General features: G+C 38.4%; 1 protein-coding gene and 1 long non-coding RNA gene across 3 annotated transcripts in view; one reads left to right on the forward strand and one right to left on the reverse strand.

Annotated features, from left to right (window-relative positions):
* Positions 1-737, reverse strand: part of LOC116669354 — a 38183-nt gene extending 37446 nt beyond the window's left edge. The window contains exon 1 of the long non-coding RNA XR_004326755.1: positions 607-737. This is a non-coding gene — a long non-coding RNA (uncharacterized LOC116669354). The remainder of the gene's footprint in view (positions 1-606) is intronic.
* On the forward strand, positions 724-24316 carry COQ2 (coenzyme Q2, polyprenyltransferase). Of its 2 annotated transcripts, XM_032499067.1 has the most exons (8): positions 766-1069; positions 5433-5509; positions 6748-6914; positions 11006-11127; positions 12424-12509; positions 14298-14431; positions 21613-21801; positions 23652-24316. In XM_032499067.1, the coding sequence occupies exons 1-8, from the start codon at positions 864-866 to the stop codon at positions 23814-23816; spliced, it is 1146 nt and encodes a 381-aa protein (XP_032354958.1). In that variant the 5' UTR covers positions 766-863; the 3' UTR covers positions 23817-24316. The 2 variants fall into 2 exon arrangements, with proteins under 2 accessions (XP_006190520.3, XP_032354958.1); XM_006190458.3 differs by lacking the exon at positions 5433-5509 and having other exon boundaries at positions 724-1069.
* Positions 24317-24613: the final 297 nt, after the last annotated feature.

Below are 24613 nucleotides of genomic sequence, written 5' to 3' on the forward strand. Positions count from 1 at the left end.
GGAGAAAGTATGTTCTTCCCTTTACAAATCTATAATAAAATATCCCAGTGTCTTGATCCCTTTGTCTACAATTGAACAAACTGTGAGCTAGTTTTGTAAAACTTATTAAGAACCACCCCTCGCCACCACCATCGCAGACTTAAAATACCACAGAATCACTGGATTTTAAAGAAACCAGCAGACTAACCTAATTCCCTAGAACACTAAAATCCAACTGAATGACTTCCCTGTGGTCACTCAGTAAGGGGTTAAATGGGATAAAGCATGCAATGTGCCTGTAACGTGCCTGGTACACAGCCCCATCCAAGAGGTGCTCCGACCAGATGTTCCAGCTGCAGTCTCTTAGCATCCCATACACCCGCTGCCTGCGGATTAAACGATCTCCCTTGAATTGACTATAAATTCTCAGACTTGCGTAAAGAACGCCCTTAGTTTCGAGTACTGTTTTAGTTTACATTCTTGGATTTGGCCGCTTGGTGCTCTTATAGCTTTAAAAAGGAAACACCTGGCAGCAAATCAGTAGTTTGGGCTCAGTAGGTGTTTCCCAGTGTGTTTTTTCGCCCACTGGTACAACTGCTACGTATTCTGACAACAGCATTCCTTTACCTGAGAGACTCCCTTACAGAGGGCAAGGTGCCCACGGTATTCCCTAGTTCACGTTTCTCCAAACGCTCGGGCCGCTCCGCCGTCACCGGAACCGGACAGGCGCGCACTGCCACCCCGCTGGCGTCACTGCGCATGCCTGGCCGTGACCTGACGCTCGGGAATGACGTTAGGCCCCCGCCGGCCCACGCTCTCCGGAGCGCCATGCTGGGCGTGTGCGGCGCGGGCCTGGCGCGGTCCCTGCGGGCCGGGACGCGGGCATGGCAGTGGGGCTCGCGCGGCCGCTCTCTGGCCCTGGCTCGCGCGGCCGGCGGGCTCCGCGCGGGGGACTGGCGGCGCTCGGAGGGGCGCGGGCCGCGGGGGCCGCGCGGGCGTGGGCTGCGCCTGTCTGCCGCGGCGGTGGTGAGCTCGGCGCCCCGCCCTCTGCAGCCCTACCTGCGCCTCATGCGGTTGGACAAGCCCATAGGTGAGTGCAGACGCGCGCGGCGGTCCAGGGCGCCGCGGGCGGAATGGAGATGATGCCTGAAAGCCGGCGTTGGGCCGCCAGGCGCCCGGTACCCTCGATACTCCCGGACCCGGGGGCCTCCGAAGTCGGCCGGCTTTCGCACTCTTCTGAATCCTTAGCGCCTGAATAGAGCAAAAAAATTCTCTCATTCCACAGTCTTTGTTTAAGCAGTGACTCTAACAGAAATTCCATCTTCATGTCGCTACTTTTGCGCAGATTTACTGTATGGAAGCACTTCCACGTTTATTATGTTTCATCCTTTAATCCCGTAAGGCTCCCAGAGCAATAATTAAGACGATAAAGACGCTGAGAAAACTAAAGCTCTTTGGCAAAGCCAGACATGGTGATGCTGAGTTTCCTGCTCTTTGCCTGCACCATCCGTAACACAAACATTTAATTTATTTGAATGCAGCAGGTACAGCATTTATGGACTACGTATCAGCTCACGGTCGCCTCCTAACGGAGGGTTTCCCTGACCGTCCTATTTAAAGTATCACTTACCACTTCACTCTCTCTTTACTCCCAGTTTTTCTTCTTAGCACGCGCCACTAGCCAACCTTGTGACTTTATTTGTTGATAGACTTCTCCAGTGCAGTATAAGCTCCACTTATATGGAACTTTTATATCTAGTGTCTAGAACAGACCCTGGCAGTAGTGGTTGAATAAATTAATTCCTACAACATAGCCTAGCCTTGGGGATAGAAAGAGCTATGGAAACTCCCTACTTTCAAAAAACTACCCGTCTAGTTCGGAAAGACAAAGTATTGGGTGAACTGAGAAAGTACAGGATCAAATATAAGTGATACAGATATGTAGGTAGAGCAGGAAAAAGAAATTATTGTGACTCTTCATTGCTGGAAAAAGTCAAGAAGAAAGTGTACCTCAAAGGACAGGTAGATTTTGCAGAGGAAAGAAGAGCTCTTGACTGGTGGAGGAAATATTTTGCAAAGACCCAGGGGTGGAGTGTTGGAACACTAAGGATATAAGCTGGTCTGGAACCCCAGGTGGGCATGGAAAATAGTGGGAGTCAAGGCTGGATAAGAGCTGGGCTATTTAAAGTATTACCTATCACCTCACTCTGACTCTTTCCCCCCACTTTTCTTCTTAGCACTGAAGGATGGACACTGGGGAGGGAGAGGGAGGAGGCTGAACTCCAGGTAATCTGGATGATGACATTTACCATTGCAGTGAATGAAAGTACATTCAAATGCCTGGATATATTCCGTCCACTTTTGCCCAGCCAAGACCCCAAAGTAGGCCTGGTTTTGGTATTCTAGGTTTATGCACTACCAGTTTGATATTAGAGCACAAAGAATTTATAACAGTCAACAATTAAAGTATAAAAGCCAATTAAATGATAGGCGCAGTCCTGCCATCATGACCCCTTGCATTTTGGGGCCAGACAAGCCCAGTTTTCATCTGAAGCCTGACTCTTACTCTGTTCTTGTGATCTTTGTCCCTATAGTGTAGGCTATGGGCATGTAAGATCAGCAGCTGCTGTTAGTCCCGGTTCCGTGAATCTCTGGCTTCTCCCTTAGTGGCTAGACCACCCTACTGCATAGTAAGAGGCTATAAAGGGGTTATGTATGAGAAAGCTCTGGAGCCAGACCTCTTGGGTTTGAAATCTCCACTCTGCCCACTTGAGGGACATCTGGTAAGTTACTTTACTTCTCTGGGGCCTTCACTTCTCATCTGTAAAACAAAGACTTAAGGGAACTAACTTTATAAGGTTGTCATGAGAATTCATTAATATACATTAAGTCTTTAAAACAATGTCTGACGTAGTAAATGCTTGCAGATGTTAGCCATTATTTGAAAAGTAGGAATTGGAGAAGATTGGGTCAATAGTTATTACGCAGGTTAAGAAGATAGCAGCTGGCCTGCTTTGGTTCTAAATGAGGTAACTGCAGGATTTTTCAGACAGCCTATTAATAGTACTGTTAGAATTCATTCAGCAAACATTTTTTGAGTCCCTACTATATGCCAGGAACAATAAATTGACAGTAGTAGAAGTCCAGGTTTGATATTTCTTTATTTAAATTCTTTTGTGGGGTAATTTTATGTTCGTTGTTTTATTTTGTTGAAGTTTGGTCTCTTTATTTTCAGAAACCAAAGTGGATTTTGTTGTTTTTCAGAATGAATACAACTTCCTACAACCATGACACAAACCATGTTATTTTAGGAAGTTTCAGCAGGTGGCACTCTTTCCACTAAATTGGTGGTGTAATTTTTGTTTTACTGCATTTATGTCTGATTATGTTGTCTTAAAGATAATGTGTAATTAGTGAATGAATCCTAGGCTCAATTTACACAGGCTCTTTGGTCTGCCTATCACCGCTGAGAAGGTTGCTTATTTTAATCTCTCAGAGTTTTTTCCTTTTTCTGTAATAAATATTTATTTCTGAAATTTATTTGTATCCTTACCATCTCTGCATCTTTCTTCACAGAAGAGAACAGAATGAAAGTGTCATAGGGAAGACAGAAAAAAATGTTTCTGAGAATCAGAAGGGCAGAAGAATAATAAGAACTTAAGCATCTGTAAAGATTTAGGTCTCCAGAGTGATAGCACTGGCCTTAGGATATAGACTGGAACCAGGCTGCTTCGGTTTAATTGCAGCTCTGCCACTTTTTGCACATGTGGTCTTAGGCAAATTATTTTCTCTTTGATTCAGTTTTCTGCATTTGTTAAATGGGTATAAATAAAAGTCATGCCTATCTCATAGGTTTGTTGTGAGAACCAGAAGTGTTGTATGACGGCCCCTGGCACACAGTAAGCACTATGAATTTGTTTTTGTCATTATTGTTTTCATTATTGCCATCATCACGAATATTGTCTTATAACAACTCTGAGAGACAGATGTTCTTTCCCCTCACGTGTAGATGAGGAAGACTGAGCCTTAAAGTTTAATATACTTTAGCATCTAGTGCCACTTACTAGGGACAGACATTGAACCTTCACTACAGGGGTCATCTGTAGTGGTGCCCTACAGAGTCTTAGATCTGTGAATATGTTATCTATAATACAGACTTACGGCCAGGGAAACTTTGTCCCTGACACGAAATGCTGTAGGTGATTACACATCTTTCTCTCTGAATTCTTTTTTAAATGACACCTTCAGTTCTAGTTGCACCTGGAAAATAATGTCTGTGAAGTGGTGTTCTTTCTTTTTTTATCAGGGCAGAATCAGCTAGATACTCCTCTGTCCCTCTGAGCTATACTGGTAGGTCCAGGGAAAAGGAAATGATTAAATGCATTATGTTTTACTTAACTTCTGTGCATCTGTTTTCTCATCTGTAAAATAAAAATAATAATAATGTGTACTTTACAAATAGGGTGTTTTTGAGTATTAAATGAGTTTGTACTCATAAAGCATTTGGAACACTGCCTGACATTTCATGAACATTTAGAAATGTTAGTTATTGTTGTTATTGTTTTAGATGGGACACACCGAATATGAGTCTGTCCAGGACAACCTGAATTCAGGTCTAGACTAGTCATTTCTCATTTTTAGTCTCTCCTTGCCTTTTCAGCAGTGTGAGGCTAAGCCCCTTCTGGAAGAGCCTCCCTGGGTTTTCCCTACTCCCTCCCCAGTTAACTTGGGTGGCACCGTTTTATGCCTTTATAGGATCTTGCACTTGCCCTGTTGTTGAATTGATCTGTTTCATTGTTTTTTTGTTTGTTTGTTTAACTGTGTTTCTTCCTTTTGATTTATAAGTTGTGTGAAGACAGAAACCAGCTCTCTTCTTAGTCACCATTGTATTTCCAGTGCCTGCCACAGCTCTGGCACAAAATACATACTTTATAAATATATGCAAGTGAGTAAAGCTTAAATTTAATGAAGCTTAAATACGATTATTAAGACTTTGTCATTTGACCATTTTGCACAGGCTCTGATCTTTCTTTAGGCACATATCCTATTTCCTTTTGGGGGAGGAAGAAGTTATCCTATACCCTTCTCAGTTCTGACTGGCCTAAGAATTAAATTGACATCCAATTACTAAGAGAAAATCAGACAACAATTTAGTAACATATATGTATGGGAGAGACCCAGGAAGACTGAGTAACTCACCAAAATACCCTCACCTTAAATACCATCCTCAGCTAAAGGCACAGGAGGATGTTGCGGGGAGTGGTTTCAGACTTCAGAGGGGAGGGAGGTAATTCACATTGAGCTAGAAAAACAAAGTTTTGACAAACAGTAATCTGTGGTCTGTAGGCCCCACCAAATCTCCCCACCACACCTCGCCCTTATTTTTTGCAGATATCTGGTGATAGCTCTACTTCAGTAACAAAAATTAAGTGTTTTAATTTTTTTCTTTCCAGGAAGTTGAAAGAGGTATTTATTGGAGCACCAGTTGCAAAATGTAAGGAAACTAGACTTAAGAGACCACAGAATGTTAGTAAGTGCTGCCCATGGACTATATATTTAAGCCATCTTTTTGCTGCTTAGGAAATAAAAGCCAAAATGTTGAGTTATTTTGATATGAGGACCTTTATCTGAATTCTTTTAGGCAGTTAAGGAAGGAGGTACAGGAAAACTTCTTGAATCTTCTGTTTCTTAAAAATAATCGGCCTCAAGTTATCCTCATGCCAAAGGGACACACTCTGGGGTGACAAATTTTACTCCTCTACACTCATATTGCTAAATGGGAAAGGAAGAATTTACCTAACACGCACAATATCCAAACATTTGTTGAAAGACTTTCTTTTGAAAATAGGGTATCTGCTAAAGTTCATTTATGAAGTCTCCTATCTCTACAATCTATTTGGTTTTAGCTTAATTTCATCTAGTTTATAGGCTAAGTACCAGGAACTAATCTCATTTGTGCATGTAGTAGCAAAATATTAAAAAAACAGTAGGTTAATAACCTCCCTCCCCCAAGACCATTTTATTATATTGTATTAACAACAATAAAGGTTTTATTTGCTTTTTTGGACAGGTAATAATACATGCATAGGATACGAAATTCAGAAGGTGCAAGGGTGTAGAGTGAAAACTAGATTTCCCACCCCTGTCTCCTACCCAACCAGCTTTCCTCCCCAAAGGCAACTCTTAATCAGTTTCTAATGTATCCTTCCTGACATGGTCTACGAACATATATTCAAAAATACGTATCTGTTTTATATGTGTGTGTGTGCATGTGCATGTATATATATGTATATATACATGCACATGCACACACACATACATAAATATTTTAAAAATTTTCAACTTGTGCTCCATAAGAGTTGGGCCATTTGCAAATTCATCAGAAATACATGAGAGTATCTAACTCCCTAGAGTGTGTTGTCAGACTTTGGTTTTGCCAATCTGATAGGCGAAAAATGTTTTATCAATGTAATTTTAATGTATATTTCTCAAAGTGGAGTATATTTTCATTGATATGAGTCATTTATATTTTCTACTATGTTTTTTGTCCATTTTTCAATTAGGCTATTGACTTCTTTTCAGTTTCTGGGAACCTTGCATAGTAGAGACAATAGTCTTTTGTTATATGAATTGCTAGTTTATTTTCCCAATTTTGTCATGTGTTTTTGATTAGGTATTCCTTACTTCACTGGGATGCAGTGTTCAAACAAATGAAGGCAGTTAACTAACTTGAATTCGTACCCTTTTTGTCTTTTTATTTTTGTTTAGGAACCTGGCTGCTGTATCTGCCATGTACCTGGAGCATTGGTTTGGCAGCTGAACCAGGTTGTTTTCCAGATTGGTACATGTTATCCCTCTTTGGCGCTGGAGCTGTTCTGATGCGTGGAGCAGGCTGTACTATTAATGACATGTGGGACCAGGACTACGATAAAAAGGTAGATTCATCCTGGAAAGGAACAGAGAGACTCCTCTCAATTCTGCAGAGTAAGATGGTGGCATCATGTTTGAATGCCACATAAAGCAACAGGATCATTTAGTGTCCTCACTGAAATCCAGCATAAGAAGTGCCAGTATTGGTTGAATAGCTGGTTTGCCAATTGCAGTGTGCTTCCTTTCTCAACACAAAAGCGACCATGGGGGCAAGGTATGTACTTCATTTTCACAAAATGAATTAGAATTTGGGAGGCCAGAGTAAGGATGTTAGGAGTGAAGGTAAAAATTCCATCCTCAACCTTTGGGTGTCTGAAAGAACTGTCATCCCTTCCTTTGATATGTTAGAGCCATAACAGTTCATATGTTCAGTTAAATCTTAATTTAAATGAACTGAGGCAGCCCTGTTAGCAGTTGCTCTAATTATTTCTTTAAAACAGCTAATTTTATTATTTTCTTCTCCTTAGAAAAATAATTCATGTTTATTCTAAAAAATTCAGACAGTATAGAAATAGAAAGGATAGAAAGTAACAAGTTCTCCTTATCACCTCCCCCTCATCCCCAGGGGAAACTTCAGTTACAGTATGACACGTTGTATTCCTCTGGATTATTTTCTATGCATGTTCTAATGCATGTGTGTATATTCTTTGTTCTTCAACAGACCGTTATTTTCTCAAGGGAAACGTCCATCTTGTTTGCCTTTTGTTACAGCAGTCATAGTATAACAAGTACAGGGTCATTAAATGCTTGAGTAAATTCTCAAGTAAACTTTCAGTTTATAGGAAACCTGGGTGAATTATGTAAATAATCATATAACACTTACATAAAGTGAATAATCTACCCTAGTTTGTCTTTCATATGTCTGAATTTCCTTAAGCAAAGCCCACCTATAATGATTTTTAGTGTGTAGAACAGTATCACACCAATATATTTTTTAATTCAAAAAAACATTTGTTGAATACCTGCTGTGTATGAGACAGTGCAGGTATTGCATGGATGAAAGACAACATTGCTAACCTCACAATTTAGTAGCTATCATGAGAATGGTACCCACAAGGGAGTTTACTGAAGACCACCTACCTTAGCCCAAGGGAGGAGGTCTAAGAGAACTTTTGGCAGGGTTGGGGTGGGGCGTGACCTTTGAACTCTGTCAGAATCAGATGGCAAGAGAAAGCTGGGCTGGAGGGTGAAGGTGACTCCAGGCAGAGGGAACAGCAGATACAGAGGCATGACTGTGAGGTCAAGAATATTACACTTGACAACTGCAGCTTGGAGTTTGTGTGTGGCTGATGATAGGATGGCGGCAGGAACTGCATGGTAAAGGCAACTCTGTCCCACTGACCCAGTTGGGCTGTCTGACCATGCCAGGAGGTGCATACTTTGTTGATTTGGGGATTCACACATCCTGGTCAGTTTTCATTCTGCATAACCATATGAATGAGGCTTCCGCCATATATCACTTCAGAATAATTATTGAACACATTTAGAGTAGCCTAATGTCAAAATCGTGGTTGTGAAATTGTACTGTAAAGTTTCACAAGATGTTACCCTTGGGGAAACTAGATAAAGGATTCATCAGATCTCTGTATTTCTAGAAGTACAGAGATCTAAAAAAAATTTCCTGTGAATCTGTAATTATTTCAAAACAAAAAATTTGACTAAAAAAGAACATACTCAAACCAACTTTTTCTACTTTTTAAATTAACAAAATATGACCATTTTAGTTTTCTCTTAAGTGATTTTTTTTCTCCTTAGATAGAAAGGAATAGATATCTTACATCTCCTCCATTTTTCTCTGATTAGAAGAATCCAGAGTCTGTGCTGACGTACAGCAAAGCATTTAAATGAGTGTTTTTTATAGCTATTGCGGTGGTTTTTCTAACATGAATTTTAAAATGTTAAGTGCATCTCTTTCAAAGGATGGGTTAAAAAACTTGGTCAAATTGTAATGTTTACATTACAGTTTCTTAAAGGCTGTATTTCATTAAGGATATATTTATAGCTCAGGGTTTTGCTTAATAGATGACTAAACTGCTAATACATTAAATGATAAGTGAATTGCTATTAGGGTACATGGGTTAAAAGTGTTTTGTTGATGTTGTATATAATCTGCTAGCCATGTGATAAACATTAGGTTGAATAATCATTGAAATAATCTCAACACACAGGTGTTACTTGGTTTTGTAAGCTGTTTCATAAAAACCACATCAAATATGTTTTTTGGTCATCGTGTTAATTCATTTTTAGTCGTTTGATGGAGTGCTTGTTTATCCTCAGCTTTCAAGGTTAGCTGGGTAATTAGCATTGCAGGGAAGGAGCAGTGTAATCTTGTGGTTAGTACTGTGGTTGGTGGGACTGACTCACTGTGCTACTGTAGTATCTGTCACCTTGGAAAGTTATTGAGCCTCTCTGCCTCAGGTTCCTAAAACTTAGAAATGGCCAGAACTTATGAGTGGCTAAAAGACAGTTGTTCCAAGGAGTCAATGGTGCAATGCATATATAGCTCTTAGAATAGCAGCACGCTGGAAACACTCAGATACTGGCAGGAGTAATCATCATATTCTAAAACAAATAGAAGAGCATAGATGTTACTTCCACTTGAAACTACAGGGACCAAATCAAGGATAAGAGATCCAGTTCTGGCGCTCTGATGAAGAAGAGTCATTACAGTTTTTGACAAACTGTTTTATTGCACAGCGAAGCATGCTATGAATTGAGTCAGCAAACTTTTTCTGTGAAGGACCAGATAGTAAATATTTTAGGCTTTGTGGGCCATACCATCTTCGGTGCACTACAGCTACTGCACTCTGTGGCAGTGTGAAAGCAGCCACGTACACCAGGTAAGCAAATGGGTGTGCCTTGGTTTCAGTAACATTTTATTTCTGGACACTGGAATTTGAATTTCTTATTTTCATGTGGCACAATACATTATTCTTTTTAAAATTTATTTTCAACCATCTAAAAAAGTAAAAACCATTCTTAGCTCATGGGCTGTATAAAAACAGGCAGTAGGCTGGATGTGGCTCACAGGCCATAGTTAACCCTTGGTATAAATCATACAAAAATATGTGATAATAGTTAACATTTAGTGCATACTTACATGCTTCAGACACTGTAGTCACTCTGTGAAGTAGGTGCTGTTATTATCTCTACCCCTCTGTTTTCCTTTTAATAGACAAGTAACATAAGCCCGAGGGAGGTTGTGTAATTTGCCAAAATTCACACAACCAGTAAATGATAGAATCAGATTCAGACACTGGGCTCTCTGGTCCCACATCCTGAGTTCTTATCTTCCAGCAATGTTGAAAATTTTGGTTGTGCTCTTTATTTGTGGTTGAGTTTAGAATAATCACGTTTCATGATCTCTTGGAAGGAAAAGAACAATTGATATGTATTATTTATTCATGTAATTGCTCTATCTATTCATATTCTCACAATGAGTTTGCCCTTTATATTTGGGGGCAGTTAATACAAGATCACAGCCCCATTCCTACATAGACTGGCAAAAGCACTCCCACTTGCAAATCCAGATAATCTGTCTGCCTTCCTTCTTTACATCTGATTTCTGATTGCAGTGTTTCCCATACTCAAAACATTCACATGGTGTCAGCCTTATCTGACATGCTCTGCAGTTTTCTCTTTGCTGAGAATTCTCATTATTATTGTCCCTCTCTTGTCTATGGAAATAGAACATACACCTGCTAAGCTGGGTGGTTAAATAGCTAGATAAGGAAGTTGCTTTGTCTGGTTTGTTCGAAGGTGGGGATGAGAGAAGGAAAGAAAGCGGAATGAGTGGTGGGAATTTTTAGTTCTTTTCAAAGCTATTTCAAATACGAAGTTCTGATTCCTGGCAGTACTTCCGATGTTCACCTTTAATTCATATTTCTGCCTTAGTGCCTACCCCGAGCCATCTCTTGAGTAAATGTTTAAATAAATGTTTGAGCTATCATCTGAGGCTAAGGTATCTGGTTTTTGTTTGTTTGTTTGTTTTAATGGAAGTACTGGGGATAGAACCCAGGACCTCGTGCATGCTAAGTGTGCACTCTACCACTGAGCTATACCCACCCCGCTAAGGTGTCTGTTTCTATGTGTTAAGGTTACAAGAACAGCAAGTCGCCCAATAGCTGCTGGAGACATTTCAACTTTTCAGTCCTTTGTTTTTCTTGGAGGACAGCTGACCTTGGCACTGGGTGTTCTTCTGTGTCTGAATTACTACAGGTATAGTAATGTGTTTTTCATGATCATGTATAAAATCTTTCCTTTGAAATAAATGATGTAGGTATAAAATAAAATTGAAATATCTGTATCACAAAGCTGTCTATTCCCTATCAAGCATCTGTAAGTTAGCAATATAAATAAGTCGCCATGTGTTTGTAAAGTCAAGAATGCTTCAGCCAAAGGAATGAAGAGATGAGCATTTTTATTCTGCACCACCTCCAGTACTTGTGTCAAGGATTCGAGGCACTTGCCTAGGTTTTCTAGGTGCATGCGTGGGAGTGTGTGTCTATGCCTATATATGCAGTTACACACATAGTTATAAATAATTATTTATTTATCCTGACAGATCTCTGAAGTGGGGAGAGACAGAAGAAATTATGCTCACTTTGCAAAAAGAGGAACAGGGTCTTTCCCAGAGTCATGTTCCTAATCAGTGACAGAATAAAAGAGTGGTAGGACTCCCTCCTGTATCTCTTAAACAGATGGCTGCTTACATAGTGCTTCAGTAAGACAAAAAAGAGGAGTTGTTCAGCAGATAACAGTACTTTATATAGAGACAACTTAATGACTTACCTTGCCCTGATAGCGTTCGTCAGGTGAAGACACTTTGAAAGGTCATTCCTGGAGGGGTAGTGTTAGGTGAGCTGTGATGTCCCTAAGAATATCTGATGTTGTCATCCTTTTGTCAGTGCTTTGTGACCTGATCCTCTTGTAGAAGAAGAAACACCCTGTCTTGTATGTAGGGAGGGGTATCTGGACTCTGATTCTCTATTAGGACATCTCAGTTTACTAGCTGTCTCAATGTTTGAAAAAGAAATTTAGAGAAGCAATAGCATATGGTGGGTAATATGTTGGACTCTGGGGCCAGACTGTCTTAGGTTTGCATCCTGGCCCCACTACTGACTGCTGTATGACAGTCGACAAATTACTTTACCTCTTTATGCTTTAGTTTCCTCATCTGCAAAAAGACCAGTAGAATGAAACTACCTACACATTAGGGTTGTGATGAAGATTATGAGTTCACATGCTAGAGCTGTTAGAACAGTCTTAATACGTGAAAGCGGTATATATGTTAGCTATTGTTATTTTGTTTGGCTGTTTGTAACATTTAAAATATTTTCTAATCATCCTTTATCCTAATTAAAGTCCAAGAATCAAAGTCTAGGAAGAGCATTTTACATTAAAAATATAATTTAAGATAAGTCATTTCCTAATTAGTGTTACTGTTGTTGTCTTATTTAGCAGTTTCTAAGAGATGGTGATATTAATCTTTTTAATGTTTTTCCTTGATTTTAGTATAGCTCTTGGAGCAGCATCCCTGCTTCTTGTCATCACCTACCCGCTAATGAAAAGGATTACGTACTGGCCTCAATTAGCCTTGGGTGAGCTTGAAATAACTATTAATTATATCCTTTGATAACCGCAAACTAAATTTTTATTTATAATATTGTACGTATGTATGTGTGTGTGTGATGTGGCAAAGATAAAAAGTCAGTCATGAAATTTTCCAAACTAAGAATCAATTTTCATATTTCAAAGGAGATCAAATAGCCAGCTAAGAAATCCTGCATATTTACTAAGATGATCATTATTATTATTATCCAAAATGCTTTTTTAAAAATCTAGGTATGTCATGGAGAAAAAAATTAGCTCCTTGATCCTATCCCTCTTTATGTAGTTGATCTAAATTCCCTGAAGACTCTGGGAACTGGAGTAGAAAATGCTCTGAGGCAGGAGAACAAGAGTTAAAGTGTGTGTTAGCTTAGGCGGCTCCCTTCCTGTGGAGTCTTTGTTAGACCTCCCAGGAAGAAGTTAGCCAGTCTCTCCTGGGCTCCCCTAGCACTCTGGTGTGGACCTTAGTCATTTCAACAGCAGTGATTCAGCAAGAAGATATTTCGAGCCTGCCCTCTCTCCCCATTGTAAATGCCTAAAAGGTAAATCATTCTTTACGTGTGAATGGCACAGTATCAAACATAGCACTTGGCACATTGCAGGTATTGAATAAATATTTGTTGGTAGAAAGAGGAAGATAGGTAGGTAAGTCAAAATCTGTTGCAGAAATAACTACTCCTAGACTTCTCTGTTCTATTCCTAGAATAGTCTAGAATATTCCTAGAAGTATTCTAGTTCTTTGAACTATTTTTTCAGTAAATAAAAGTACCAAAAGACACTTCAAGAAATTGATGGGAGCCTGACTTGTGAGAAAGTGGTAAAATATTTATCTTTTTCTGAGATCTCCTCATTTAATGTTGTGTTTCTTTTCATTATTTAAAAAAAAAATAGGACATGATATTCTCAACTGACTTGAGAACCTTTTGGTTAAGGGAGGAGAAGCATTTCCTGTCTATAAGATTATGTTAAGAAAGCTGGTAAGCAGATTATTGCAGTACAGTGTAGTGACATGCGTGAGTGCTGTGGGACCACAGAGAAGCACTTCATCAGCTGGGGAGGAGGGATTCTGAGTGGAAATAGGCAAAGTAGGAGGAGAAAAAGGATTTCTGGGAAAAGACATTTGGGACTCATTGAGTTTGAGGTACCTAAGAGACTTGCAGGTGAAGATGTCTAGCAGGCAGTTCAGTGTCTAGTCTGAAGCTCATGGAAGTGATCAAGCTTACTCACAGAGATTTAGGGGTTGTCAGCATGTAGTTGTTTGTTTGTAACTCAGGCCTCAGAGAGGGTGGACTTGTAGAACAAGTGTTCCTGTCTGTACTCTTGTTTCTGTAACTTTAAGGGGAAGCAGAGGGATAACAGAAAGAACACAGGAGTTTGACTGGGGTGGGTCTAGGTTCAGACCCCAGCATCTACTGTCTGTTGGCTGTGCCGGGCATCCTACTAGGTAGAATAAATGTTGTTCTCATGAAACCACCTATTTGTCAGGGGATAATATTCTTTCTGTTAGCTATATTATTTTAATTGTTAACTAACCTCTCTGGTTCTGTGTGCTTTTTCTTTTTCTTTTTCTTTTTCTTTTTTTTTTTTTTTTTTTTTAGTAAAATGTGGCTAATAACTACCACAGAGGCTTGAGAAACTTTAGGGAAGAAACATGAGAAAATAGCCTACACAGAGCCGAACACATAGACGTACCCAATACATGCTGATGCCCTCTCCTTCCCTTTGGAATTCTCAAGTACATTGAGACTTTTCCTCTCTTTCTGTTTCACTAACTGTAGGGTTGACTTTTAATTGGGGAGCATTACTTGGATGGTCTGCTATCAAGGGCTCCTGTGATCCATCTGTTTGCCTACCTCTGTATTTTTCTGGAATTATGTGGACTCTAATATATGATACTATCTATGCCCATCAGGTAAAGAAATATCCTTTTTCCTAACTTTGGTTTAATTGTTGTTATTTTTTAAGAACTTTAAAGTGAGAACCAAATTAAGGAAAAGTTTTTTCTTTAGACTTTTTTTTAATTGAGATAGACAGTGGTTTGTTACATTATATAAGTTTCATATGTACATTATATTTCGACTTCTGTATACACTACAGTGTACTCACAAACAAAAATTTAGCTTCCACTCACAATACAGTTCACCCCCCTTACCCATTTCATCCTCCCCTCACTCCCCCTTCCATTCTGGTAACCACTATTTGCTATATCTATGTGTTTATTTTAATTTTGTTTGTTTGTTTGTTTATTCATATTCCCATATAAATGAAATTGTATGGTATTTGTGTTTTTCTGTCTGACTTATTTTACTTAGCATAATACCCTCAAGGTCCATGCTGTTGCAAATGGCAAGATTTTATCTTTTTTTAATGGCTGACTAGTATTTCATTGTACGTACATACCACATCTTTATCCACTTACCTGTCAGTGGATATTTCCATATCTTGGCTATTGTAAATAATGCCATGATGACTATTGGGTACATGTATCTTTTTGAATTAGTGTTTATGTTTTCTTCAGATAAATACCCAGAAGTGGAATAGCTGAATCATATGATAGTTCTATTAATTTTTTGAGGAATCTCTATACTGTTTTCCATTGTGGCTGCACCAATTTATATTCCCTTTTCTCTACATCCTTGTCAACACTTGTTATTTGTTGTCTTTTTGGTAATAGCCATTCTGACAGGTGAGAGGTGGTATCTCATTGTGGTTTTGATTTGCATTTCCATAGTAATTAGAGATGCTGAACATCTTTTCATGAGCCTGTTAGCCATGTTTGTCTTCTTTAGAAAATTTCTTTAGACAAATGGCTATTCAGATCCTTTGCCCGTTTTTTAATTGGGTTACTTGTTTTTTTTTTGTTGTTGAGTTTCTTATATATTTTGGATATTAACCCTTTACCAGATATGTGATTTGCAAATATCTTCTCCTACTTGATAGATCATCCTTTCATTTTGTTGATGATTTCCTTTGCTATGCAGAAAGAAGCTTTTTCGTTTGATATAGTCCTGTTTGTTTATTTCTGCTTTGTTTCCCTTGCCTGAGGAGACATATCTAGAAAGATATTGCTAAAACTGACCTCAAGGAGCATACTGCATATGTTTCCTTCTAGGAGTTTTATGGTTTCAGGTCTTACATTTGGTCTTTAATCCATTTTGAGTTAATTTTTGTATATGGTGTAAGGTAGTGGTCTAGTTTCATTCTTTAGCACATGGCTGTCCAGTTTTCCCAACACCATTTGTTGAAGAGACTGTCACCCATTGTATGTTCTTTGCTCCTTTGTTGTAAATTAATTGTCCATTTATGTGTGGGTTTATTTCTGGGCTCTCAGTTCTGTTCCAATGATCTGTGTGTTTATTTTTCTGCCAATACCATGCCATTTAATTATTATAGCTTTGTAGTATAATTTGAAAACAGGAAATTTGATACTTTCAGCTTTGTTTTTTTTTTTTTTCCTCAGGATTACTTTGGTTATTTAGGGTCTTTTGTGGCTTCATACAAATTTTAGGATTTTTTGTTTCATTTCTGTGAAAAATGTTGGTATTTTGATAGAAATTGCATTGAATCTGTAGACTGCTTTTGGTAATATGGACATTTTAACAGTGTTAATTCTTCAAATTCTTGAGCTAGAATAACATTCCATTTCTTTGTGTCTTCATTTTCATTCAAGTGTCTCATAGTTTTCAGAGTACAGGTCTTTCACATCCTTGGTTAAATTTATTCCTAGGTATTTTATTCTTTTCTGTTGCAATTGTAAATGGGATTGTTTTTAAATTTCTCTTTCTGCTAGCTCATTATTAGTGTATAGAAATGCAACAGATTTTGGTATATTGATTTTGTACCCTACAGATTTATTGTATGTGTTTATAATTTCTAATAGTTTTCTTGGTGGAATCTTTAGGGCTTTCTATGTATAAAACTATGTTATCTGCAAATAGTGAGAGTTTTATTTCTACATTCCAGTTTGAGTACCTTTTGCTTATTTTTCTTGCCTAATTACTCTGACTAGGAATTCCAATACTATGTTGAATAAAAGTGGCAAGAGTGGGCATCCATGTCTTGTTTCTGATCTTAGAAGGACAGCTTTCAATTTTTCACTATTGAGTATGTTTGCTGTGGGTTTGTCATACATAGCCTTTATAATATTGAGGTACATTTCATTTTTACCCACTTTATTGAGAGTTTTTATCAAAAATGGTTGTCAAAATTTGTTAGGTGCTTTTTCTGCATTTATCGAGATGATCATGATTTTTATCCGTCATTTTATTAATATGATGTATCACATTGATTTGTGGATATTGAACCATCCTTGCATCCCTGGAATAAATCCCACTTGATCATGGTGTATGATTCTTTTAGCGTGTTGTTATTTTCAGTTTGCTAAATTTTGTTGAGAATTTTTGCATCTATGTTCATCAGAGATATTGAACTGTAATTTTCCTTTTTTGTATTGTCTTTGTCTGGTTTTGGTATCTGGGTGATGTTGGCCTCGTAAAATAAGTTAGGAAGTGTTCTCTCCTCTTCAGTTTTTTAGAAGAGTTTGAGAAGAATAGGTATTAAATCTTCTTTGAATGTGTGGTTAGAATTCACTTGTGAAGCTGTCTGGTCCTGGATTTTTGTTTTAAGGGAGGTTTTTGATTAGTGATTCAATCTCCTTACTAGTGACCAGTCTATTCAGATTTTCTGTTTCTTCATGATTCTTTCTTGGAAGGTTGTATGATTGTAAGAATTTATCCATTTCTTCTAGGTTGTCCACTTCATTGACATATAGCTGTTCGTAGTTTTCTCTTATAATTTTCTGTATTTCTGTGGCATCCATTGTGATGTTTCGACTTCATCTCTGATTTTATCTATCTGAGCCTTCTCTCTTTTTTTTTAAGTGATTGTAGCTAAAAGTTTGTCAGTCTTGTTTATCTTTTCATTCATGTTTCACTGATTTTCTGTTGTATTTTGTTTTGTTTTGTTCTGTTTAGTCTTTTATTTCTACTTTATATTTTTATTATTTCTTCCTTTCTTCTGACTTTGGGCTTCATTTTTTTCTTCTTTTTCTACTTCCTTTAGGTGTAAGATTAGATTAAGTTTTGAGATTTTTCTTGTTTCTTGAGGTAAGCCTGTATTGCTTTTGCTGCATCCTGTAGATTTTGTTATATCATATTTTCATTTGTCTTCAGGTATTTTTTTTATTTCTCCTTTGATTTCTTTTTTGACCCAATATGTTCTTTAGCCTCTACATATTTGTGATTTTCTCAGCTTTCTTTTTGTAGCTGATTTCTAGTTTCATGCCATTGTGTTTAGAAATATTGCTTGATATGATTTCAGCCTTCATAAATTTATTGAAACTTGTTTTGTATCCCAGCATATGATCTATCCTTGAGAATGTTCCATATGTACTTAAGAATGTGTATTCTGCTGCATCTGAATAAGTCTATTAAGTCCATCTGATCTGATGTTTCATTTAAGGCCACTGTTCCCTTGTTGACTTTCTATCTTAATCTATTAATTAATGTAAGTGAGGTGTTAAAGTCTCCTCCTATTATTTTGTTGCTGTGAATTTCTCCCTTTAGGTCTGTTAAATATTGCTTTAAATATTTTGGCCCCTAGGTAGGTTCATATATTAATGTTATGCCTTCTTGATGAATTGTCCCCTTTATCATTATATAATGTTCATCTTTGTCTCTTGTTACCTTTTTTAGCTTGAAGTCTATTTTGTGTAATAGGAGTATGGCTACACCTGCTTTCTTTTGGATGCCATTTGCTTGGAGTATCATCTTCCATTGTTTGATTTTGAGCCTATGTTTGTCTTTAGAACTGAGATGAGTCTCCTGCAGACAGCATATAATGATTGTTGTTGTTGTTTTTAAAACCATCCAGCCACTGTGTCTTTTGACTGGTGAATTCACTCCATTTAGCTTGATGATTGATAAATTAGAACTTAGTACTGCCATTATATCTTTTGTTTTCTGGTTATTCTATATCTCTGTTGTTTCATGTTCCTTGTGCTTCTGTCTGCCATTTTAGTTTGGTGATATTTCTGTGATGTTTTTCTCAATTTTCTCTTTTTTTATGTTTCGTGTCTCTGCTCTAGATTTGTTTCATGGTTTCCACAGGGTTTGTATAAAACATCTCATAGATAAAATAGTTCTTTTCTGCTGATAGTATGTTATCATTTGCCTGTACAGGTTCCATCCTCTTCCTCTTTCCCCCTTTTATCTTTTGTTGTTGTTGTTGTCTCAAAGTAGTCCTTTTTATATTTTAAGTTCATTATCAAATTGAAGTAGCTATGGTTATTTTTACTTTTTTCCCTTTAATCTTTATGCTATCATTAAATGTTTAAAACCTCTTCTGATACAGAGTTACTGTTTTCTGATTCTATTTATCACCTTAATCAAAGTTCGGTATATTTTTGCCTTTTCATTTCAGGTAGAAGATCTATTTCAACATTTCTTGTAAGGCAGGTCTAATGGTGATGTACTCCCTTAGCTTTTGTTTGTCTGGGAAAGCCTTTATTTCTCCTTCATATCTAAAGGGTACTTTACTGGATAGAGTATTCTTACCTGACAGGATTTATCTTTCAATATTTTGAGAATGTCATTCCACTCTCTCCTGGCCTGTAGTTTCTGCTGAGAAATCTGCTAATAGCTTAATGGGGTTCCTTTTTAGGTTACCATCCTTTTTCCCTGACCACCTCTCAAATTCTTTCTTTTCCATTGACTTTTGACAGTTTTAATATAATGTATCTCATTGAAAGCCTTTTTGTGTTGGGGTAATTAGATGTTTTCCTAGCTTCATGGGCTTGTATATCCAGTTCCTTCCCCAGCTTTGGGAAGTTCTCAGATATTATTTCTTTAAATAAACTCTGTTCCTATCTCTCTCTCTTAACCTTCCAGGATACCCATTATCCTAATGTTGCCTTTTCTAATGGAGTCCTAATGAGTAATTCTTGCAGTTTGTTCATTTTTAAAGATCTTAGTTCTCTCTCCTCTTCTACCTGAACCATTTCTAAATTTCTGTCTTTAAGCTTGCTGATTTTCTCTTTTGTACAATCTGCTCTATTTCCAGTGCTTTCTGATACATTCTTCATCTTATTTATTGAGTTCTTCAGCTTCAGAATTTCTGTTTGGTTCTTTTTTAAAGGTTTCATCACTGTGGTAAAGTGTTCCTTCTGTTCATTACTTTTATTCCTGAGCTCACTGAACTGCCTTTCTGAGTTATTGTAGCTTATTGAATTTCTTCATAATGGCTATTTTGAACCGTCTGTCAGTTCGATGGCAGTGTTTCACTTATTTTAAATTTGGTTTCTGGAGAGTTGTTACGTTCTTTTTGTGATACTGTGTTACCACGGTTGACGAGTTGTTCCCCTGCCAGCTCATTTGAAGTAGTAAACATCTTTCTTCTTTAGGTAAAGCTTTGTTTACTTTGATTCTAACAGTTCAGTGGGTTGGTAATTGGAGGCCTATCTTCTGGTTTTTAGTAGGTGGTGCTATAGCACTATTTCGGTTTCTCTTACTTGAGCTGTCATTGGCCACATTTGAGAATCGACACTTTGCACCCTCCGCCACCTCTGCCAGGGTGATGCTTTTGTTGTTACTGTTAGTGCCTTGTTGCTACTGGTGTCACAGCTGCTGCTGGCATCACCACTGGGGGCACTTGGGATGGCGGGTGCCTCTGCTGTGCCGGGTCAGCTGGGTTGTGGGCACCACCACAGCAGCTGGAGATGGGATAGTGGCCAGGGTCGCGGGCACTTGCCACTGCAGGCTATGGGGGTAGAACTGGAGTCATGGGCACTGCCACAGCTGTAGGGCCTGGGTTGTGGACCCCACTGCTGCAGGCTGGGCAGGTGAAACCAGATTTGTGGGTGCTGCTGTGGCTGGAGGGACTCAAGTTGCAGGCCCAGCCACTGCTGCTGCCGGGTTCTTGGGGGCTGCAGATTCAGCTGCTACAGCTGGGCAACCAGGATCACAGGCACCATCTCCACTGGTCCAGCTCCTCTTGTGTTCCAGTCCACCAACCTTTAGATGTGCAGATGCAGATCTCTTCAGCGCCCTGATGTGGTAGGCAGACACCTTTGCTGAGTTACAGATGTTTCAGTAGTTGTAGACTGAAAGGGAGAGAGACAAAGGGAGCATCTCCTGCCACCATGATGCTGATGTCACCTCCTTGAAGATACTCTTTTTCTGAAAAAAAAAAAAAATCTTTCACGATTCCATGGCAACAACAGAATATTTTTGAAAACTCCTATTCTCACTGACACTTTTGTGATCCACATGATTAAGGACACAGTTTGTATCCTCAAGGTGCTTGTAGTTTGAAAGGAAAAACATATACTAACCCCCCACTCACTATTATTATTTGGATTTGGGCCCCCAGAAGATTGCCTGTCAGGTAACTATCTCTCTGCCTGTAGTTAGGTACAGTGTTCAGCATGAAGCCTCTGATATCACGTGACCATGATTACAGCAGTATATGGAAATGCTCACAAATAAAATTGCCAGAGGAGACTATAGCCAGCCAGATCTGAGTGTATCATCAAACCTAGTTCTCCTTAAGCAGAAAGAATTTGATGGTAGAGAAAAAGGAATAAATTGAGCTAGAAGTGAAATGTGAGTGGATGTGGTTAGGAGTGCAAGTGAGCATTTTTCTCCATCTGTGAATTTTAGCAAGACTGAAACTACAATGTACAGGAAACTACTGAGATTTGAGAACTCTGAAGTAAAGAGGAGCTACACAAAGAATTAGAGTTGAGTTTGACTTCTAATTTAGTAAAAGAACAGTTAAAAGTCATAGGGGTATAAGTACAATGATACATAGAAATAGACCTGGAAGATAATTTTAGCAGTAACATTTAACTTTGATTTGGCCTGCACATTCATTATTGATCAACTGTGTTTCTGAGTTACTGTCATTTTTCACAACTTACAGTATATCTGCATGTTTTTTAAAAGATAGTTTCTTCTGGATTTAAGTAGTAGTAATGGTTGCACAACCTTGTAAATATACTAAAACCACTGAATCACATGCTTCAAAATGATGAGTTTTATGATATGTGAATTAAATCTCAGTAAAACCCAGTCTCTTATTACTTTCTGATGTCAGGACAAGAGAGATGATGCTCTGATTGGGCTTAAGTCCACAGCCTTACGGTTTCGTGAGGACACCAAGCAGTGGCTCAGTGGCTTCAGTGTGGCCATGCTGGGGGCTCTGAGCCTGGTGGGAGTGAACAGCAATCAGACTGCACCCTACTATGCTGCTCTGGCTGCTGTAGGAGTCCATCTGGTTCACCAGGTTTGATCTTTTTCTTATCTTTCCCTCATTTTTCCTTGGCATAAGTTATAAAAATTATTTAAACAAAATGCCCTCTGTCTTTACCAAACAAATTATTTCCTAAAACAACTACCTAGCTTGTACTGCTTTGAACCACCTCCTCCCTGCCCCAGTTTGTCATATTAAAAAGTTAGCTGTATTATTTTAGAAAATAGTATAAACCTAAACCTAGCATTTTTTCCTTCTGATTTTCCTGGAATTATTTCTAATGCATGTCTAAAAAAAAATTTGAACAGTGTCTTAAGGTTGCATGTTGAGTTGAATTACTCTGAAAGCAAACTGACTGACACAATTGTATTTTTTAAATGTGGGCTTCTGTTGACGGTTAGCAAACTAATCATTCAGATGTTTGGGTCCCAGTGGCATACAGACCAAGGCCAAATAAGACATAAAATGCTAACGTGTCAGAGTTCTGGCTACACAGTAGGAAACTGTCAGAATATTCACCCAGCACCCCAGCTCCCACGTGGTTATATTGCAGATCTACATTATTGACTTTTGTAAAATGAATGAACTAAATTGAATTTTAATTAAATAGATTGCTTGTAAACGGACTGTATTTTTATATCACTGTTACTGTTATTTTATTTGAATAAAATTGAAAAGATGTTAGTCAGCCTGTATTTAGGTGATCATTGCAAGTTACTTATCAGTGTAAGCAAGTCTTATATAACATGGTATAAATGAAACTAAAATCTGATGTTCATAAACTAATCCACATGCTGTATCACTTTCATTGTTTTCCTCATTAGGAAAGTTAAAAGATATGAATTAGTGATTCTCCAGATCTCACCATTTGCCTCATTAGAATTTCTCAGCATCCCTTTTTGGTCATAACTCCGTGGGAGCTGTCATCATCAGTTGATTGTCTGGCCAGGATAATGAATCTTTAGCAATATTTAAGCATCTGGATTTTAGCAGAGGAACGCAAAAATCATGAGGATAATCACAAATATAAGAAAATAATTTGGAACCCATCTTATATTGTAAATTACATTTGTGGCTCTCTGTCCAGTCCTTGATGCAATGCTTTAAGACGGACGTAGCCTTCTAGTATTTGAAAAGAAGGAAGTCATGATGATTTTAAGTATGCAGTCCCCATAATAAACAATAGTTGGAAATAAGGGGTGCTGATGCTTAAGCCTAGGGAAGAGTGAAACAGGAACATAAGAGTTTCTCGATATATTTGTGGGACAACCATGGAGAAAAAGGAGTATGTTTGTTCTGGGTTGCTAGCTGCAGATCTAGGTTTTTAGATCCGTTTCTCTGTGTGGAGATGGAAGAGAGATTTTCACACGTCCGTGGGGGTATTTGCGGGTATCATAAGTAACCTGGGGGGAGGGGTCACTATAGGCATTTGGTGGGTGAGGGCCAGGTATGTTAAACATCTCTTGGTGCACTGGACAGTGCTGCACAACAGAGAGTTGTCCTGCCCAGATGTAATTTGTTCTCCTGTTGAGAAGCATTGCTCTGAAGAACCATGGCAGAACTGGAGGGTAAGAGTTGTAGGAAGCAGATTTTGGATCAGTCAGTATAAGGGAGAGTTTTCTAAATAGAATTAGAAATGCATTTGCTGCCTGTCAGTGTTCGTGCAGCCCTCAAGTGCAAGTTCTTGTGACACAGCTTAGATGATAACCATTGAGAAATATGGTGGGTTTTTTCTACATTAGGAAACAGCCTGGGGGTACATCAAGGGCTTCTCATTGCTTAAAACTCTGTAATAGTGTTATTTTCTTCATATTGACGTGTTTATTTGTGATGCCAAAAAGTCCACACTGAGTCCTAACACAGTATATGTTCTTCCCTTATAGATTTACACTCTGGACATCCACCGACCTGAGGATTGTTGGGAAAAATTCACCTCGAACCGAACAATAGGACTAATGCTCTTTTTAGGGATTGTCCTTGGGAATTTGTGGAAAGAAAACGAGACAGATGAAACAAAGAAAAATATAGATAATAGAATAGAAAATTAGCAAATTAAGTTTATCCAGGGACTTTTGAAGCAGAGTTTTACAAAACACTCTCAGGTCCTGTTATCACATAATTAGATTTGAATGAGCAGTCTTACGTTAAAGAATTACAAACTAGAAAGTGAAGACTTGGAGCATACTTGCCTAGATTTTAGGTTTGTACTAGTCACATTCTTCCCCTGTCACAGAAACTGGGGACTCTTTAGGACTTGAGATGACCTGGAGTACTTAAGTTAATGCATTCTTCTCATCATAATTCTCATCTGCAGTTTTGGGAATTATATGAGTTTTGGCACTTTATAAAAAACCTGGTGCATGTCTCATCTAAATGAATGTCTCTGTAGGAAAATAGACTCTTTTTAGGGGAAAATAAAAAGAAGGTTGGGGTTTATTGTTCTTTGTTGTGACTTTTACTTACTGCCAAAAGCTGTAATTCAGAAAACCATTCTGTATTTTATATTTCAGGAGAATTTAAATAAATAAATGAGGATTTTTACCTACTATCCCCAGACGTACTGCCGTCATCCCCAGCCCTGACATTGATTTGAGAGGCCTCTGTGTGCAGCCATAGTGACTCGATGAGCAGGCAGTCACCAGGGACTGTTTTAATTTGTTTGTTTATTTCTTTTATCTCATCTGGTTGTAATTTATAGGGTGGCAGCATGTTGGTTAGGTATACTAATTTTCTTCCCTTGCCCCCTTCAGAATATTCTCAGTATTTCATAAGACCTCTCTCCTTATAGAGGTCATTCCTCTGCTCAGAGCCCTCCAGGATCTTCCCAGGTCACTCAGTAGAGACT

The sequence above is a fragment of the Camelus ferus genome, chromosome 2 (genome assembly GCF_009834535.1).
Source record: "Camelus ferus isolate YT-003-E chromosome 2, BCGSAC_Cfer_1.0, whole genome shotgun sequence".
NCBI classification, from domain to species: domain Eukaryota; kingdom Metazoa; phylum Chordata; class Mammalia; order Artiodactyla; family Camelidae; genus Camelus; species Camelus ferus.

Coding starts and splice junctions, on each gene's coding strand:
- COQ2 (XM_006190458.3), top strand. CDS start 739: ATGCCTGGCCGTGACCTGACGCTCGGGAATGACGTTAGGCCCCCGCCG. Junction 1,070..6,747: donor GCGGTTGGACAAGCCCATAG/GTGAGTGCAGAC, acceptor ATTTTTGTTTAG/GAACCTGGCTGCTGTATCTG. Junction 12,510..14,297: donor CTGGCCTCAATTAGCCTTGG/GTGAGCTTGAAA, acceptor CACTAACTGTAG/GGTTGACTTTTAATTGGGGA.